General features: G+C 39.8%; 1 protein-coding gene across 1 annotated transcript in view; it reads left to right on the top strand.

The window, feature by feature from the left end:
• The window catches only part of SNTG1 (syntrophin gamma 1), a 454,631-nt gene that overhangs the window by 358,313 nt on the left and 77,889 nt on the right, over positions 1–18,429 (top strand). Inside the window, exon 13 of the mRNA XM_021089413.1 lies at positions 8,343–8,381. Coding sequence (XP_020945072.1) covers positions 8,343–8,381 — 39 coding nt within the window. The remainder of the gene's footprint in view (positions 1–8,342; positions 8,382–18,429) is intronic.

Below are 18,429 nucleotides of genomic sequence, written 5' to 3'. Positions count from 1 at the left end.
GTACAAAACTCTCCTCACATAAATGACCCTCTTGACACAAATATCTTTCGACCAATTTTGCTTTGAAATCGAAGAAAGAAAAAAAAATAAAATAAAAAAAATAAGGAGTTCCCGTCGTGGCGCAGTGGTTAACGAATCCGACTAGGAACCATGAGGTTGCAGGTTCGATCCCTGGCCTTGCTCAGTGGGTTAACGATCCGGCGTTGCCGTGAGCTGTGGTGTAGATTGCAGACGCGGCTCGGATCCCAAGTTGCTGTGGCTCTGGCGTAGGCCGGTGGCTACAGCTCCGATTGGACCCCTAGCCTGGGAACCTCCATATGCCGCGGAAGCGGCCCAAAGAAATCGCAAAAAGACAAAATAAATAAATAAATAAATAAATAAATAAATAAATAAATAAGTGAAATCGAAGAAAGGCTGTGGCAAATATTTCTTAAAAATAGGAGGACTGGAGTTCCCATCGTGGCGCAGTGGTTAACGAATCTGACTAGGAACCATGAGGTTGCAGGTTCGATCCCTGCCCTTGCTCAGTGGATTAATGATCTGGCGTTGCCGTGAGCTGTGGTGTAGGTTGCAGACTTGGTTTGGATCCCGAGTTGCTGTGGCTCTGGTGTAGGCCGGTGGCTACAGCTCCGATTAGACCCCTAGCCTGGAAACCTCCATATGCTGCGAGAGCAGCCCAAGAAATGGCAAAATGACAAAAAAAAAAAAAAAATAGGAGGACCATCTGTCATTAAAGATGACTTGTTCCCAGTTTGCAGCTGTCACAAACCATGCCTTATGGCTGTGCCCATGTTGGGGGGGCGGGGCCACTGAGTGGGTTGGGGGCACAGGGTAGGTACATTTCCATGTTTCCCAAATGACTGTGAGCTGACCCCCTTCCTTCCAGGGCCTGTGGTCTCTTTCCACAGATCACCTCGGCACTCAGCGTCAGCCTGCTTTGCGTGCTGGTTATTAGGGTGTGAAATTGTGTCTCCTTGTGGTGTCAATAAAAGCAGGTGGATTGTTTCTATGTCCCCAAATAGGCACAGACACACCAAGCTTCCCAGGAGCATCACCCCACACACAGCCCCTTAGGCACGTCTGACTTGGGCAAGAGTAACCGCCCCCCCCCCAAAAAAAAACCCCTCAGTCTTTCATCGTATTGGAATTTCAGAAAAGAACAAGAGGATTCAGATTGACCCAAAAAATTCCAAAAACAAAAAAACAAGGCAGAGCTCCTCTGAGGGTCATCTTCTCTTTCTTACGCTTTACAGCCTTATTAAATATAAATATAAGGATATTTACAGGGTTAAAGAAAAACTTCTCCTGAGAATATTGTTTCTATGTCATCACATACAATAATTAGAGAGCCTGAAATAAGCCAAGATCTTATAATTATGAGAAAAGTATTTTTTAAAATAATAGAATGTTATTTTATTTTATTTCATTTGCTTTTTAGGGCCGCAGATGCGGCACATGGAAGTTCCTAGGCTAGGGGTGGAATCGGAGCTACAGCCGCCGGCCTTCACCACAGCCACGCAGAATGCAAGCCTCCTCTGTGACCTACACAACAGCTTAGGGCAACCAACGCTGGCTTCTATTGTTTGAGTCCTCAGACCCCTTCAAAAATAACTAACTTGTAACGATGTCGCAGCAGAAGTTGCGGTGACCGCTGAGCTAAAGCCCCACCAGGCCTGTGTGGGGAAGGGGGGTGTCTGTGGGCTCCTTGCCGGCGCAGGCACGGGGGAGCCTCGGAGGCCATGGACGAGGGGATGGAGCGGAGACCGCAGGTGGGAGGGACCACGGACGGGAGACTCCAAAGCACATTGGAGTTTTCAAGGATGACCTTGCAGAGGGGTGTTTGCAGCGTGGAAAGCGTGGGCTTTGGCGCCAGTGGACCGGCTATGGAGCTGTCCCTCCACCACCGCCCCCCGCTCTGGGGTCCTGCCCCACAGCCCTCTTGCCAAACAGTTTCTGCAAACTTCAGCCTCAGCGAGCGTTATGCGAAAAATGGCTGTAGACATCCTGGCCCTTAAGTGATGCTGGAGCACGTGCCCTTTTTCTTCTCTCCAGCTGCACGCTAAATTAAATGACTTAGTCCATAAGCCACCAATAAATGGCCAGATCGATTTGTTTATTGTATGTGAGGTTGCACATCTTTGTTTTGTCCAGTTGTCATTTGAGATTCTTCATCTTCTGAAAGATGGTTGTTTGGACGACAGGATGTTGATAAAATGGGACAAAATCAGTTAAAATAAATGTCCAGTAGTGACTAGACCATTAAGCAGCCGTGATTTCTGGCAAAGCCAGAGGCCCCCTCAGTTCCCTCATCTTTAAAAGTGAGAAACAGGGGAAGCAGATAAAAGGCAGAGCTCTCTTTCAGCCGGTGTTTCATGGATCCAGCCTCTCCAATCCCTCTCTATTGCTCCAGCACTAAAATAAATCCTGATTGATAAACAGAATTTCTTCTTACTTTTCTAAGGTGATGGAGTCACCTCTCGTCTAAAATCTTTCATATACATCCTCCGTGTGCTCTGCCTTCACTGGGATGTAATGTGTCACTTGAAATACATCACTTTGTGTGTGTGCAGATTATATATAGTTATCTGCTTCTACTCTTCAAGGTTCATTGAAAATTAGTGCTTTCTTAAATGAGAATGTATATGTGAGATTTTCAAAATATATAATCCATATTTTATTATGTGGAAGAGAATATATTCTTTCCAAAAAATGTCTGTATCAGTTGAGAATGTTTTCATTAACAATAGAAAAACTCTACGTACTGATGGGGTAAATAGTTGGAGTTTTTCCCCCAAATGGAAAGACTTGTGGGTGGTAACACTTGCTGGAAGCCCCCCTCTGCCCAGAACCCATCCTCTGTCCCCATACAGTATTGCTGCTATCATCCACTCCCCTGAGAGTGTTGGCTTTAACCTTATGTGACCACCTCAGGATCACATCAGGGCTGCAGCAGCACAAACATCACTTCAGGGTTCGGAGCAGGAAAGAAAGGGGAAAAGGATGAGTAGCAGGAGCCACATCTCTTCCCTTTAACTAAGATAAGAGAATATTTCCCCAAAACCCTTCATTGGACGAATAAACTCACTTCTTGTGGGGTGGGTGGCTGGGCAGTGGGGTTGCTCTGCTCTGCCTTTTCTAGCATTTGTAGTGGATACAACCGAGAAAGGAATATGTGAATGGCTTTTGAGTTAAATAACCAACAATATCTACTTCTTTGCTTAATACTAAAAACATTTATTTTAAAGAAAATGCATGGACATCCAACACCCCTGTGATTTCTGTGGGATGATCACAGTCCTTCAGAATTCACAGACTCCCAGACACACACACACACACACCCCTCATCACTCGTCTGAATTCATGGAGGAGGAATTTCCCCATCCTCCTGTATTTTACCCATTTACCTGCAAGAGCAAAAAACTTGTTCAAGAGCCATATTTAATCCACAGAAATCTGCTCTATTAGATGGCAAACACTTGCAAGTTGAAAAAAAGGAATTTCCCCCCCATAATTCTGTTGGTTGTGAAAAGCTAAAGAAAAAACTTCTTTTATGTCTGCTGCATTAAAAAGACTCGACAAAGCTTGTAGGTGAATTGAAAGTCATTACAAAATAAAGCAGGAAGGAGACTTACCACAAAGGAACCAAAGTCTGTGATCAGAGAGTGCAGTATGGTTCTGACAGGCATGGGTGTCACTTGGGGAGACTCTTTCTTCCTTTTTATAGCTGCTGACGTTTCTGAGTCCTTAGATGCACTTTAGTGCCAGTGTGTTGTTTTCTGCATTGTTCCTTCTCACACACCAAAATATGAACAGCGGAGATGCAGGTGTCAACCCAAAACAGATTACACAGAGTGAAATTAGACAATGGCAGAGTCACTAATTCGAAAGAAGAATCACAAGGGCCAATCCAGGCATTTTATCATATGCATATTTTTTTTACAATCGTGTTTCTGCTTTTAACATGATTGGCGTTTATTTGGGCACGTCGTGTCAGGAGGGATTTCAATAAAAGAACTAACCTATTTTGTCTCTTAGAGAACTACCCACCGAAAGTTAAAATTCTTAAACAATTTTTGATATTGGAAAATACTAGCTGATGTTTATTTGCTGGATCCGAAACATCTGCTCTGATGTTTACAGAAAAATGCAGCCATGATCAGATGGGCCGTTTCCTGGACAGTTTGCCGGCTCCCATCTCTGGCGGGGCTCCCCATGCCTGACACCATCCCCGTCCTCACTTGGGCCGGTCTTCCTGGCCACAGCACTCCCGGTTCCTGATGTTCCAGGTCTCAGAGCTGCAGGAGCTGCTCAGGGGCCCCACCCTGACACACCCACCCCTCCTGCCTGCCAGCACTAGCCAGGTGGCCTTCCCTGTGTCCCCACTCCCTGCCATAGGGGAGTAGCTGAGCCGATGGGCCACCAGCTGCCCTCAGACACTCAGCAGCTCAGCAGGAAGGTGGGGTGTTTGCCCCCCATGGGAAGTGAAAGTCCAGGGCCAGAAAGAAGCTAATAGACGGCCTGCCTTCCCCACCCAGTGCACCGGGTGGAAAACGCGGCAACTCCATGCGGCTCTGACGCTGCATCACCAGGGGAAGAGCCCTGTGGGGTTGAGCAGCTGTGCCAGCTTAGCGACACGGGCTACTCGCCACCTGACGCTTGCTTTCTGCGCTCTGGCCTCGCTCCGCTTTACCTTTCCCTCCTGCTTCCTTGGGACTGGACCTCCCCCTGGGGTAACAGTTTATTAGCATGTATGGCTTTTCCGTGTGCTCTGTTTCTCAAGAAGTAAGGTTGGGGACATTTCCTACCTCTGAACATTGGCTGCAGGGCCTGGAGCAGTGCACAGAACACGTGTACACCCAGTGGCAGGTGTGTGTGTGTGTGTGTGTGTGTGTGTGTGTGTGTGTGTGTGTGTGTTGGGGGGTATAGTGTGATAAGTGCACAGATGACGCTCCAAGGAAAGCAGGCAAGAGTCCATTTTAGGTTGGCAGTCACTGGATGGAATGTTCCAGTACGATTCAGGAAAACACACACACACACAGGAGTTCCCATTGTGGCGCAGCGGAAACAATCCAACTAGGAACCGTGAGGTTGCGAGTTTGATCCCTGTCCTCGCTCAGTGGGTTAAGGATCCAATGTTGAGGTGAGCTGTGGTGTAGGTTGCAGACACGGCTCGGATCCTGAGTTGCTGTGGCTGTGGTGTAGGCTGGCAGCTACAGCTCTGATTAGACCCCTAGCCTGGGAACCTCCATATGATGCTGCTGTGGCCCTAAAAGGACAAAAGGCAAAAAAACAAAAAACAGAAACTGGAGCATGCATATTATTTTCTTGAACAAATCTGGAGAATCCCATTTAAACAAATTTGATGGCATAAGCTTGATTTGGAAAAACAATTTTCATTGAATGGTATTTTAAGTAAATGTTTTGCAAAGAAGTGTCATTTAACTTCAGTCATACATTTTATGTCATTCATAGAACTAAAATTACATTTGGGGAAACTAAAAAATGCAAAGCTAGATAGTACCCACTTGAAGACGATGCTTCACATAAAATACTGTTAGAATTTGATAGCAGTCCTTCAATACTGGTAACAAGCCTAATTTCACAAAGTATTCAATACCGGCCTTTTGATTGTTAATAACATGTTTAGGGGTCTATGTCTCCATTTCCAGACTGTCCTGATTTTAGCTGAAGGCACCAATAGTTTTAGAGATTTTTTTTAGCCAATTCCTCACCAGAGCAAAACTGCTTTGAAATGACTGTAGGTATATAAGAAAGATATGATTTTTTGTATGTCACCTACATACAAAAAATCACATGAATATTCTCATATTTTATTTTCTTTCATAGTGTAAGTGACATGTGTCCTGAAAGTCTATTCTTGTATATGAGTCATTTGCTGCTTCTACAATTTTGTGCCCCAAGTTCATCAGATTTCCTCTTAATGCATATTTATCAGTAAGACAAAGGGAACTTCAACTAAAAAAAGGAAAAACAAAATAATTCAACAAAATAATTTCTAAGTGAAAACAGTCTCTGTTTCTCTAGAAAACCAATGAAAAATAAGAATTGTTTTGAATTAGTAAAAATTTTGTTGAACAAAGGTTTTATGTATTAAATGTCTTTTGTGTAAATCCAATATTCAATTTCATTCAGCTTTTTTTTTTTTTTTTTTATTTTCCCACTGTACAGCAAGGGGGTCAGGTTATCCTTAGATGTAGACATTGCAGTTACAGTTTTTTCCCCCACCCTTTCTTCTGTTGCGACATGAGTATCTAGACATAGTTCTCAATGCTATTCAGCAGGATCTCCTTGTAAATCTATTCTAGGTTGTGTCTGATAAGCCCAAGCTCCCGATCCCTCCCACTCCCTCCCCCTCCCATCAGGCAACCACAAGTCTCTTCTCCAAGTCCATGATTTTCTTTTCTGAGGAGATGTTCATTTGTGCTGGATATTAGATTCCAGTTATAAGTGATATCATATGGTATTTGTCTTTGTCTTTCTGGCTCCTTTCACTCAGTATGAGATTCTCTAGTTCCATCCATGTTGCTGCAAATGGCATTATGTCATCCTTTTTTATGGCTGAGTAGTATTCCATTGTGTATATATACCACCTCTTCCGAATCCAATCATCTGTCGATGGACATTTGGGTTGTTTCCACGTCCTGGCTATTGTGCATAGTGCTGCAATGAACATGCGGGTGCATGTGTCTCTTTTAAGTAGAGCTTTGACCGGATAGATGCCCAAGAGTGGGATTGCGGGGTCATATGGAAGTTCTATGTATAGATTTCTAAGGTATCTCCAAACTGTTCTCCATAGTGGCTGTACCAGTTTACATTCCCACCAGCAGTGCAGGAGGGTTCCCTTTTCTCCACAGCCCCTCCAGCACTTGTTAGTTGTGGATTTATTAATGATGGCCATTCTGACTGGTGTGAGGTGATATCTCATGGTAGTTTTGATTTGCATTTCTCTTATAATCAGCGATGTTGAGCATTTTTTCATGTGTTTGTTGGCCATCTGTATATCTTCTTTGGAGAAATGTCTATTCAGGTCTTTTGCCCATTTTTCCATTGATTGATTGGTTTTTTTGCTGTTGGGTTGTATAAGTTGCTTATATATTCTAGAGATTAAGCCCTTGTCAGTTGCATCATTTGAAACTATTTTCTCCCATTCTGTAAGTTGTCTTTTTGTTTTCTTTTGGGTTTCCTTTGCTGTGCAAAAGCTTTTCAGTTTGATGAGGTCCCATGGGTTTATTTTTGCTCTAATTTCTATTGCTTTGGGAGACTGACCTGAGAAAATATTCATGATGTTGATGTCAGAGAGTGTTTTGCCTATCAAATTACCCATGACATTTTTCACAGAACTAGAACAAACAATCTAAACATTTATATGGAACCACAAAAGACCCAGAATCGCCAAAGCAATCCTGAGAAACAAAAACCAAGCAGGAGGCATAACTCTCCCAGACTTCAAGAAATACTACAAAGCCACAGTCATCAAAACAGTGTGGTACTGGTATCAAAACAGACAGACAGACCAATGGAACAGAACAGAGAATCCGGAAATAAACCCTGACACCTATGGTCAATTAATCTTTGACAAGGGAGGCAAGAACATAAAATGGGAAAAGGAAAGTCTATTCAGCAAGCATTGCTGGGAAACCTGGACAGCTGCATGCAAAGCAATGAAACTAGAACACACCCTCACACCATGCACAAAAATAAACTCCAAATGGCTGAAAGACTTAAATATACGACAGGACACCATCAAACTCCTAGAAGAAATCATTCAGCTTTTAAAGTTTGTTTACAACTTAATACAGAAGAAACTCTTTCTCTGAAAGTTTATTTTAAAGTCTTATCACGTGTCACTTAATACATTGTCTTAAATTACATATTTATTTTATTTGAGGTCTTGACTGAAAATATTTTGACATATATACTTTATCCTTTAGTCTTTGAATATTCCATTTCTTCCATTCTCTTAAATGTTAAAATAAATTGAATATAATATGATTTCAAAGTCAAAACAGAAATTACAAAAAGTTACCCTCTATATTTTTGGTAGATTTTCATTTAACATTGTGTGGAAACACAGGCTTTTCATTTCCCATTAAAGAGAAAATCATTAGATGGAAATCTTTTTGAAATGCTTACACAGGAAATTTGGGATAATTTTGATGGTCAAAATTTTTAAAAAAACTTTCATAGTTGATGTTTGTTATGCAATGATTTTAGTATATCAATATGCATATCAGTTTACAATCACACGCTAAAAATAGATTCTCATAAGATTTGGGGCATCTTGTGTGATTTTATTCTCACTTTCTTTTTTATTATTACAGATTAAAAAAATCAACAGAAACTTTCCTGTAAACCAGCAGGTAAGATGGAGAAACACCTGCAAAGCCAAATCATGTATTTTTTCCATTTTATCTCTTATAGAAGTCCATCTTGATTGTGCTTCATTTTCATGTGGAAATAATTGGTACTATCTTTGCCATTTCAGGAATATACATGATCTATTTTCTTTCATATTATGTAATATATCTGTTTTCAATAATGTGAAAACCAGTTTTAAGAGAAGCTTTTTATCTAAGTAAATTAAATCAAAACTATTTTGACAAATAATCATATTCGTTTGAATACAATTTTGGATACCTTGGACAGCTATTTACATAAGATAGTTTTATTGTAGCTTAACGTTTAGGAGCCCTCTGCTGAACTGATCTAAAAGTTAAAGGGAACTTTCAAAATTGGCTGACAGTATTTAAAATGAGTCTAAACCAATGCATGGGATGAAAATCATGTCTGATTAATCAAGCTGAGAATTTAGTTGCCTTATTAGACTAGTCGCTGATTGTAGAAAAAAATAATTGATTATGGAAATAGCTGTTTCCACTTCTTTCTTATGCTAAATGTAACTTTTATTGCTTTTGCAAACGCAAACTTAATCCCCAACATTAATTAGAATGAGAAAAGGAGGTGGGGCTCAGTTTGTGAACGAAGATGGTCACCTGCCAGGCTGTGACAGTGGAGCTCCGTGTTGGGACTCAGAGGTCTCACTCTTGACATTGACCCCAACTCGCAGAATCTAAGTGCCTGTGATATCTATTCATAAATGCACACCAAGCACAAGTTAATTTCCACGGTGAAAGTTTTTAAAGAATCTTCAACTTGTTAGAACTCAGTTACTTTTCTTAGCTAAGCATCAAGTCTGTCACCTGTAGCATTTGTGCAAGCTCAACCCTCTTAATCTTTATTTTTGAAAATTACATGATAACAAAGGTAAATTCTCAACAGTGTGTCAAATGTGAGTGTGTTCTTCGCAATAGAGTTGATGTCCTGGTGTATCTGTATCATGAACCAGGCTGCTGGCCCAGGTGGCCCGCGTGTCCTGTGTGACGGAACCAGTAGTGAGGACAGCACAGCTGTGGGGGTGCAGGGTGCCTCCAGCTCTGACCGGTGGTCCCCCATAGCAGAGGGGACCCTGCCCCCTCCTTCAGGCCCCAAGGCACCTGGGCCCCCTAATGCTCGGGAGGGGTGTCTGTGTCTCCCGCCTTCCGCAGCAGATCCTGGCTGTGTTTGGGGCCCTTGTTCAGAGGTTGAGACCAGCTCCAGCCCAGAGCAGCCAATCCGGGAGCTCTGGGTAATGCTTGGGGGGTCCCCTTATAGCTTCCATCCTGACCCAGGTCTCAGGTGACTCTGATGCCAGGTGTGCACAGGTGACCTCTTGGTCGTTAAGGATAAACTATTCAGATGGAAGAGTCAGGGCCCCGGAATGCGTGAGGGAGTTTGTAAGGCCCAGGGCTAGACGCAGTCATCGGTCCTCGTATAGTCAGATGTATGAAAATGTAGATCTATGCATTTGGAGAATTCCTGCCAAAAATGTAAATAAGGATGTTTCTTTAAAATGACTCAATATTTGTCACCTTCCCTTGCCCTTTCAGCCCTCAACATGTGAAATATTACTAATTCCTGTAACTTAATGACGATGAATGTTTCATAAGCACGACTACCCCATAGCTGTGCCTGATTGATGGTGACAGCGACAGGGAACACTTCCTCCTCGCTCCCCTCAGTGACCTGTGACATTCCTCACCACCTCTGCATTTACCTGGGTTTTGAATGACACTGAGTGAAGTCAATAAGAATCTGAAACATTTGCATATAGAATAAATCATAATGAAACTGTTTCTAACCCACTTATATATAATAAACACAGGTAATTATTAGCATTCATGACTTTTTATTTGCTGGCCTTTTAATATTATTATTGTAGTGAAATTTTATTTCACATCTCTTAACATCTCACAATTTTCAAATCATAATGAATTCTTCTTGGCACTTTAAAAAACTGAAAAATAGATTTCCCCTGACTACTGTCCACCACGTAAATGAAGTGTTTCTGGAGATAGGGTTGGTTTACAGTTCAGCATGCCTGTCTCTGCACAGCAGGAAACGCTTACCTGAATAGTATGATAGCTACGCGTTAGGAGATCAGGGCGCATCCTCTTTGTAAAACCTGAGCCACCTTAAGGAATAAAAGTTGAAAATCATATATAATCTCATTTCTCATCCAGGTTTAGACCTTCAAATGGGACTCTTATCTTGGACCAGCAGCTTTCATCTCATATTTCTTCCTAAGTCAATTTTAGGTAGCGATCTTGGAAGTTCAGATAAATATAAATATATGTTCAGATAAATATGTTCAGATAAATATAAATGTTCAGATAAATATAAATGTTCAGATAAATATAAATATATGTTGATATGAATACTTTTTATGAAGTACCTCAGGCATGTGTGAAAGTATTTAAGTGCCCTCACTTCCCCAGGTCTCAAAAATGACAAAAAGATGTCATCTAAGATATGATGGAACAGAAGCCTTTGCTTCCCGGGGGATTCGGTTTTGACCTTATGCTGCCTGTGTGGTGCAGGCACCCTGACCAGAGAAAGTAACATAAAAATAAAGCACAAAGGGGTCTGGAACTGGAGGATGGATGTCACTTGCTGTCCAGCAGAGGGCAGTGCTGCTCCCCAGCTCTCTAGGGACACCCCACACTCTGGCCAGAACACATGAGACTTCCAGTAAGACCACCTCACCAAAGGAGAGGTTTTAATCAAAAGTATAAACTATATGAGGAAATAAACCATTACAAAAGGAAGCATAGTGTGGAGATTAAAGAACAACCCATGACAATTTTTAATTATCACGTGAGTTTTAAAAAAAAATAAGGGAGTGTACATTGTAAGTCAAGAAGGTGATGGTGTCAAAAAATGTGGATTTGTAAAAGAACCCAAGTTCAAAAGTGAATAAAACATGAGTATATTTAAATTTATAATCAATCAACCAGTTGAATAATAGAAGAGATAAGCCTGTAGTTGGAAGTAGTATAATGAGGTTATCCTCAGAATGCGGCTCACAGCAATGGGTGAAAATATGAAAGATAATCTAAGAGTTGACATTTAGAGTGAGAAGCTCCAAAAAATTCTGCTGCAAGACTGGAGAAAATATGTGAGAGGCAGTGTAAGAAGAGAGACAATGGCAAAGAGTTTCTATAAGTCTTGCGATTAAAGACCCACACCAGCCCCTGAGCATGATGAAGAGAAACAGATCCACACCCACAAAGGACCAGAGGCAGCCTAACCATCCTGTCAGCCAGATGCTGAGCAGCCATCCAAAGATGAGCCAGTCTCCTGGTACTGACCTAGAAGACTGTGCAAAAAACTTGGTGCCAATAGCAGAGTGCAGAACTGGGCGTAAGCAGCCACTGCTATTTGATAAAGAATGACACGTACCCACACTGTCGGACAGGCACAGAACATCTCAGGAAGATGCCCAAGGATCTGGTAAAGGTGTCCGTATCTGGAAAGAAGTATTACTGCCCAGACTTTCTATCCCGAGGAACCCTGTGCGCAGGACCCCCGCCCTGGAGCCCTTCCCCTGCGACCTCACTAACTCTCTTAGGTTACGCTCCAGTTCCCACGCTGCACATTCCATATTTGTTTTGATCTCAGATGTGGTCGATTCCATCCTCATTCTCCTTACATTCTCTTTTACGACTTTGTCTACTGGACTCAGCTCTGTCCTTCGTATTTGCTGGACACCTCCGGCTTTTGGTCTTCTCTGTGGAATAGCTGGAGAAACTGTGTGCTTACCATTTTTAAGATGTTTTTCTAATGGTATGTATGAGGTTGAGCATCATTAAATCACATTGGCGTATCCTTTCATATACCTTTCTTTACATTGTGACATGTTCCTATTTTCTTGTTATTGTTTTCTTTTTTATTTGTAAACACCACATAGTCAGTACAGGAAGGGAATTTAACCTTTGTATTTTTATGTAGCCTAAGCTAGCAACCTTCTTTAATGGATTATAGGATTTGTGTTATACTTAGATTTTATCAGTTCATGATTGGTCAAAAAAAAAAAACTCATCACTTATTTCTAATAATGTTATGTTCTTATTTTTGCCTCTAAACAGCTGGCTGCTGTAGGCCCTTAAGCACGTTTCTCTTATTGAGGTTACCTGCACATCCTGTCTTTTTCACCACTAACCCATCATTCCTCTTTCAGTCCAGAGAGGGGTTATAAGAGAGCATGAGGGAGCTCTGGGGGGTGATGGATGAGTTCATTATATTGATTGTAGGGATGGTTTTATGCATTCATACATATGGAAAAACTTATCAAACTTTACCCTTTAAATATGTGTGCTTTATGGCTTATAAACTCAATGAAGCTAAAGGCATTTTAATTATTAAAATGTCTGAAAATCCAGGTGCAGCCCTAAAAATCTAAAAAAAAAAAAAAAGGCTGAATATCATTCATCTCAGTTATTGCCTCGTCTTGAAATTACAATAGTGTCTTTCCTAGCTCACTTTTTGTTCCGAGTGACTTTCCCAGCCCCTCTCTACATGCGCAACACATCCATCTGTTTCCTCAGTACAATTTTAATCAGATATATTTGTAAAGTGAACTTTGGCTTCAAATGATAATTTTATTGAAAAACTGGAAAAGGAGCATGGTGGTCCTGCTATTAAATTGCTCGATGATACTCAGTTGAGTGTAAAATTAGGCTAATTTCCTAAGGCACTAGAGTCATACAGAAAGCAGACCTGTGTCACAGTGCTTCATGCAGCCAAAGCATTTGTCATGATTTATTTATAATTTTTATCATTATTAACCAAAATTCCTCCATCCTGAAGCACACTATTTTATTCCCATAAAATGCCATTTTACAGTTAATATCTTCTGTAATTACCAAAGAGAATGATTATGGAGAATTAATTCATCATGAAAACATTAATATAATGAGCTTTCTTTATATCAAGTGCTATGTAAAATAGTGTTATTAAATCCTAATAGTTTAAATAAAGAAAAATTATACCCATTTACAATAAATAAAGTATTATCTCAAGTAGTTTATCTTATAAAAATAGCATTCATTTTTGACGGGCTATAAAATCCTGGACACTAGTAGTCTCTAGCTGTGTTGGGAGAGCTAAGAAATTAAAGGACACATTAAAAACCATTTTTTATTGAAGTATAGTTGATATACAGTGTTGTGTTAGTAAAAATCCATTTTTAAAGTAACATGTAAGAAGACAGAGCAGTAAGGACTTCCAGACATTTGCTTCTCCATAAAAGCAACAACAACAAAAAAATGGCAAAATAGTCTGAATCATATTTTTCACAACTGTGGAAATTCATCAAAGGTTTGCTGAACCCAGGGAACATTTATTCAAGAACAAAGAGTTGAGTCTTTATAGGACCAGTGATCTTTGTGGCATTTTAATTGATGTAGTCCCAATCCCCGGTTTCTAGCCGTCAGGTAGCCTTGAGAATAATGGTCCCTGGCCCCATCCCAGGGCTGTGTTCTCTGAACCATTGGTTGTCTAGTCTCAGTCAAAGCATCATATAAAGTCAACTAGCTCCAAATTTATCATAGAATAAGATCCATGTTTGTTTCGTTCCTTTTTAGCTTTATTGACGGTGTATATGTGTGTCCTTTTTAAACAAAATAGTCCATTGGTGGGAAAGGCGATTCATTTTATTTTGTATTTCAAATCCCAAGATTTTTTCACCTGGAGGGACAATTTCTTTTCATTTTTCACATATTCAACTTATGAACATTGACAACAAATCATAGAATCTCATAATCTAGGCATAAAGAGCCTGTTAAGTTTTAGTCCATTTTACAATATTTGGTGACAAAATATGCTGGTATTTTATGATTTAAAGGAGAATTCTCCTCTAAAAAGTAATGTTTCCATACAAATTAACTCTTGTATGAGCAACTACCTTATAAATTGTTGTGAAAAGAGAGTGGCAGAGCTTTCATTACAAAAAAGACTGAGGTCTAAAAAGTATTTTATAGTCGAGCTAAAGATATCCACACATAGTTATGAAAAAATAATCATTACAATTAAGACAAAATGAACTATATTTTAGAAATCTTGGAAGAGTGTTTTTTAAATGGTACGAAGCTTTTTGTTTATGTATGTTGTATTTATACACATATATTAGCTTCATTATTGAAAGAGCTGTCTTAATTTTCATTTACTTTCTTTACTAAAGATGAAATTTCAGAATCCTGAAGGGAGGAGGAACATGTAATATGAACCAAAATTGGTCTGTTTCTGTTATACCCATATACACATATACTCGCACGAACTGACCAAAACATGTGTGGATGGATGGATGGATGGATGGATGGGTGGATGGATGGGTGGATGGATGGATGGACAGACGGATGGACAGATGGATAGACAAATATATAGGTGATAGATAGGTTAGATAGATACAGTCTATAGTGTATACAACCATTTATATTAAAGCAGAGGTGCTGATGGGAAAAGATATGGGACACCGAGTTATGACGTGAGAACCAGTGTAGGTTCAGCTGAAATGTCATAGCTCAAATTCCAGGGAATCTCTTCACCAGCAGAAGTGCCTCCACCCACACAGCAGCCCCTCACAAAGAAAGCTCATCAGGACCCGCCCTCGATCTTGTTTCCTGGGCTGCCATGGTATTTGGCTCCCTGTGCCTTCCAGTTTGAGGACAGAATCCAGCCTGAGAGGGGATGGCCTGACATTTCTCAAATGTCAGCTGTGTCCCCCTGGCCAACAGTGCTGTCAGGTCTCTTTTTATTTCTTCTGACTTTTGATTATTCTTCTATCACTTACTAAGGGGGTAATATCTACATCGCCAACTCTCACTCCTGGGTGTTTTCCTTTTATTTCTGTCGTTTTGCTTCATTATGATGGGTTTCTGTTGTTAGGGACATTTATAATTGTTATGCATTCATAAGATAGTGACTTTTTTGTCATACTGGATTGAGATGTTTTTCTCTCCCTTCCTTTCTTTCTTCCTTTCTTTCTTTCTTTCTTTCTTTCTTTCTTGCTTTCTTGCTTTCTTTCTTTCTCTCTCTCTCTCTTTCTCTCTCTTTCTCTCTTTCTTTCTCTCTCTCTTTCTTTCACTTTCTTTCCTTCTTTTTCTTTCTAGGGCCACACCCATGGCATATGGAGGTTCCCAGCCTATGGGCTGAATTGGAGCTGTAGCTGCCGGCCTACACCACAGCTGCAGCAACGCAGTATCCAAGCCATGTCTGCAACCCACACCACAGCTCATAGCAATGCCAGATCCCTGACCCACTGAGTGAGGCTAGGGATTGAACCTGCATACTCATGGATACTACTCGTATTTGTTTCCACTGATCCACAGCGGGAACTCCGAGATGTTTCTTTTACTCTATATTAAAGTCTATTTTTTCATCCCTTACAATTACTATTATCTTTATTATTACTATTATTCTTTTCTAATCCTTTGCTTCCAAGCTATTTTATACTGGTGAAGCTAAAGCATATTTTTCTGGAGATCATAAAGTTTTTTTTTTTTTTGTCCAGTCTGACAATATCTGCATTTGATTAAAGAGTTTCACTCAGTCACGTTTAAAAAAAAAAATCATTAATATATTTGGATGAACATCTGCGATTTTGCTATTTGTTTTGTAGATATTGCAGATCCTTTTATTTTATTTCTTCTTAGTTCCTTATCTATGTTAAGCATATTTTAATGTAGAATTTTAATTCGTATGTTGTTGATTTCTGTTGATTTTAATATGTTTTGATTTTTTTAGAATTTAGTCTTGAGATTCAATTATTCATCTTTAAATTACCACAATTCACTTCCACTTTATATGGACCTGATATTGGTATTACATAGAAACTTGGCTGTATTTTAATATAAATCATTTCAAATCCCTTACTTTGTATTATTATTGTCATATATATGACATACATGTTATAAATTTAAAAATACAGTGATACAATTACCGCTTTAAATAAGTTCATATAATTTCTGAGGTTATTGAAAGAAGATCTGTAAGTAGTAACATATTGCTACTTCCCATGCTCTTTAGTCTTTCCTGTAGATACTGGTTTCCCTTTGGGAAATCCTTTTCCTTCATATTGTAGGACTTTCTTTAATATTTCCTGTAGGGAATGTCTGCTAGCTGTGAATTATCCCACTTCTTTATCTGGAAATTTTTTTTTTTTTTTTTTTTTTTTTTTTTGTCTTTTTGCCTTTTCTAGGGCCGCCCTCGCAGCATATGGAGGTTCCCAGGCTAGGGGTCTAATCAGAGCCATAGCCTCTGGCCTACGCCAGAGCCACAGCAACGCAGGATCTGAGCCTCATCTGCAACCTACACCACAGTTCACAGCAACACCGGTTCCTTAACCCAATGAGCAAGGCCAGGGATGGAACCTGCAACCTCATGGTTCCTAGTTGGATTCGTTAACCACTGTGCTACAACAGGAACTCCTATCGGGAAATTTTTTATTTTGCCTTTGCTCTGAAAAGTAGTTTGGTTGGATAAAGAAATATGGGTTGACCTTTTTTATTTGTACCCTTCATTACTTAGAATATTGAATGCTTTCAATGTATCATTCCACAGTCTTCTGGCATCCAGTTTTTAATGGAAAGTTAGCTCTTGAGGTTTTCCTACATGTAATGAAAGTTTCTCTGCTTTCAGTATTTTCTCTTGTTTGTGTCTCTCAGAAGTTTAATTTATGATGTGCCTAGATGTATATCTCTTTGTATTTATCCTACTTGGAGCGTGTTAAATATCTTGGATTTCTAAGTCACTGTTTTCCCTGGATTTTTGAAAGTTTTCAGCTATTGCTTCCTTGAATAATAATATCAGCCCCCTTTCCCTCACTACTGTCCTTCTGGGACTGTCATTGCATGTATACTTATATGCTTCACACTGTCTCTTGGATCTTGAAATCACTTTCATTTTCTTCAACCTTATTATTTCTGTTTTTCGAATTTGATAATTTCTATTTGTCTATGAGTTTACTATTTCTTCTTTCTTCCTTTTCCTGTTTTCTGTTCTTTTCTACTCTAGAAGTTCCACTGGGCTCTTTTTTAAAATAATTTCCATTTCTCTACTGAGGTTGCCTATTTGTTGAGGTAGTACAATGATGTTTTTCCTTTAATAAATTATTCAAACATAACTATAATATCTTCTATTAATAGATTTTTTTGGACAAATCTATCATGATTTTTGTTGAGTCGGTTTTTATTGACTGCTTGCCATCTCCCACTCCACCTCCAGGAATGAGTCAGTAACATTTTTCTTTGTGTGTGTGTATGATAATTTGGGGTTGGAAATTAGGCATTTTGGATAACACACTTTATCAGCTCTGTCCTTAGATGTTTCTGACAATTTACCTATTTTATTTGATTGTCACATGCCTGACATAAACTGCAGATCTGTCTCCCTTGAAGTTTGCAGCCATCTCTGTCTCTGTTCAGTTTTTTTAACTCTTATTGTTATTTTTTGCTGCACTGCCAGGGAGTAACTTTGAATCTTTGTACCTTAATGGCTACTCAGCCATTTGGGAATCCTTGTCTGAAAACTCTGAAGCCTATAGGCGTCCACTGTCCGCCAGTCAGTCTGTTAGGCTGAAGAGTGTATTCATATTTTCCTTGAGCTCTTGCATTCATCACTGAGAATGTACCCCTTGTAGAGGCCAATGATAAAGCGCTATATGTGTTTCAAAATCCAAATGAAATAGTATGAGTTCAGTGATTTTGTTACCATCAGGTGAAATACGTAAGGAGACAGAAAATGTTTGAAGGTGCATTTTAGCTATATACTCCCATATTTTAATGAATTGGTGAAAACAGTTATTTTGTGAAGCACAGATATAAACTGATTTAATCAACATTTATTTTTATAAACACCGTTACTCTAATACATTTAAACCTTCAGACATTGTCCTATACTATTGGTGAGAGTGTGAATTGTTACAAAATTTTTGGAGGACAGTTTCATATTATGAAAATTTAAACTGCACATATCATTTGGCTCAACAATTCTTTTTTAAAGGAGGTTGTTAGAAAAAAAATTACGTGTAGTAGA

Source organism: Sus scrofa, chromosome 4, assembly GCF_000003025.6.
Source record: "Sus scrofa isolate TJ Tabasco breed Duroc chromosome 4, Sscrofa11.1, whole genome shotgun sequence".
Classification (NCBI taxonomy): Eukaryota; Metazoa; Chordata; class Mammalia; order Artiodactyla; family Suidae; genus Sus; species Sus scrofa.
Note: the sequence above shows the minus strand (reverse complement) of the source record. Positions and strands in the feature narration are given on the sequence as shown.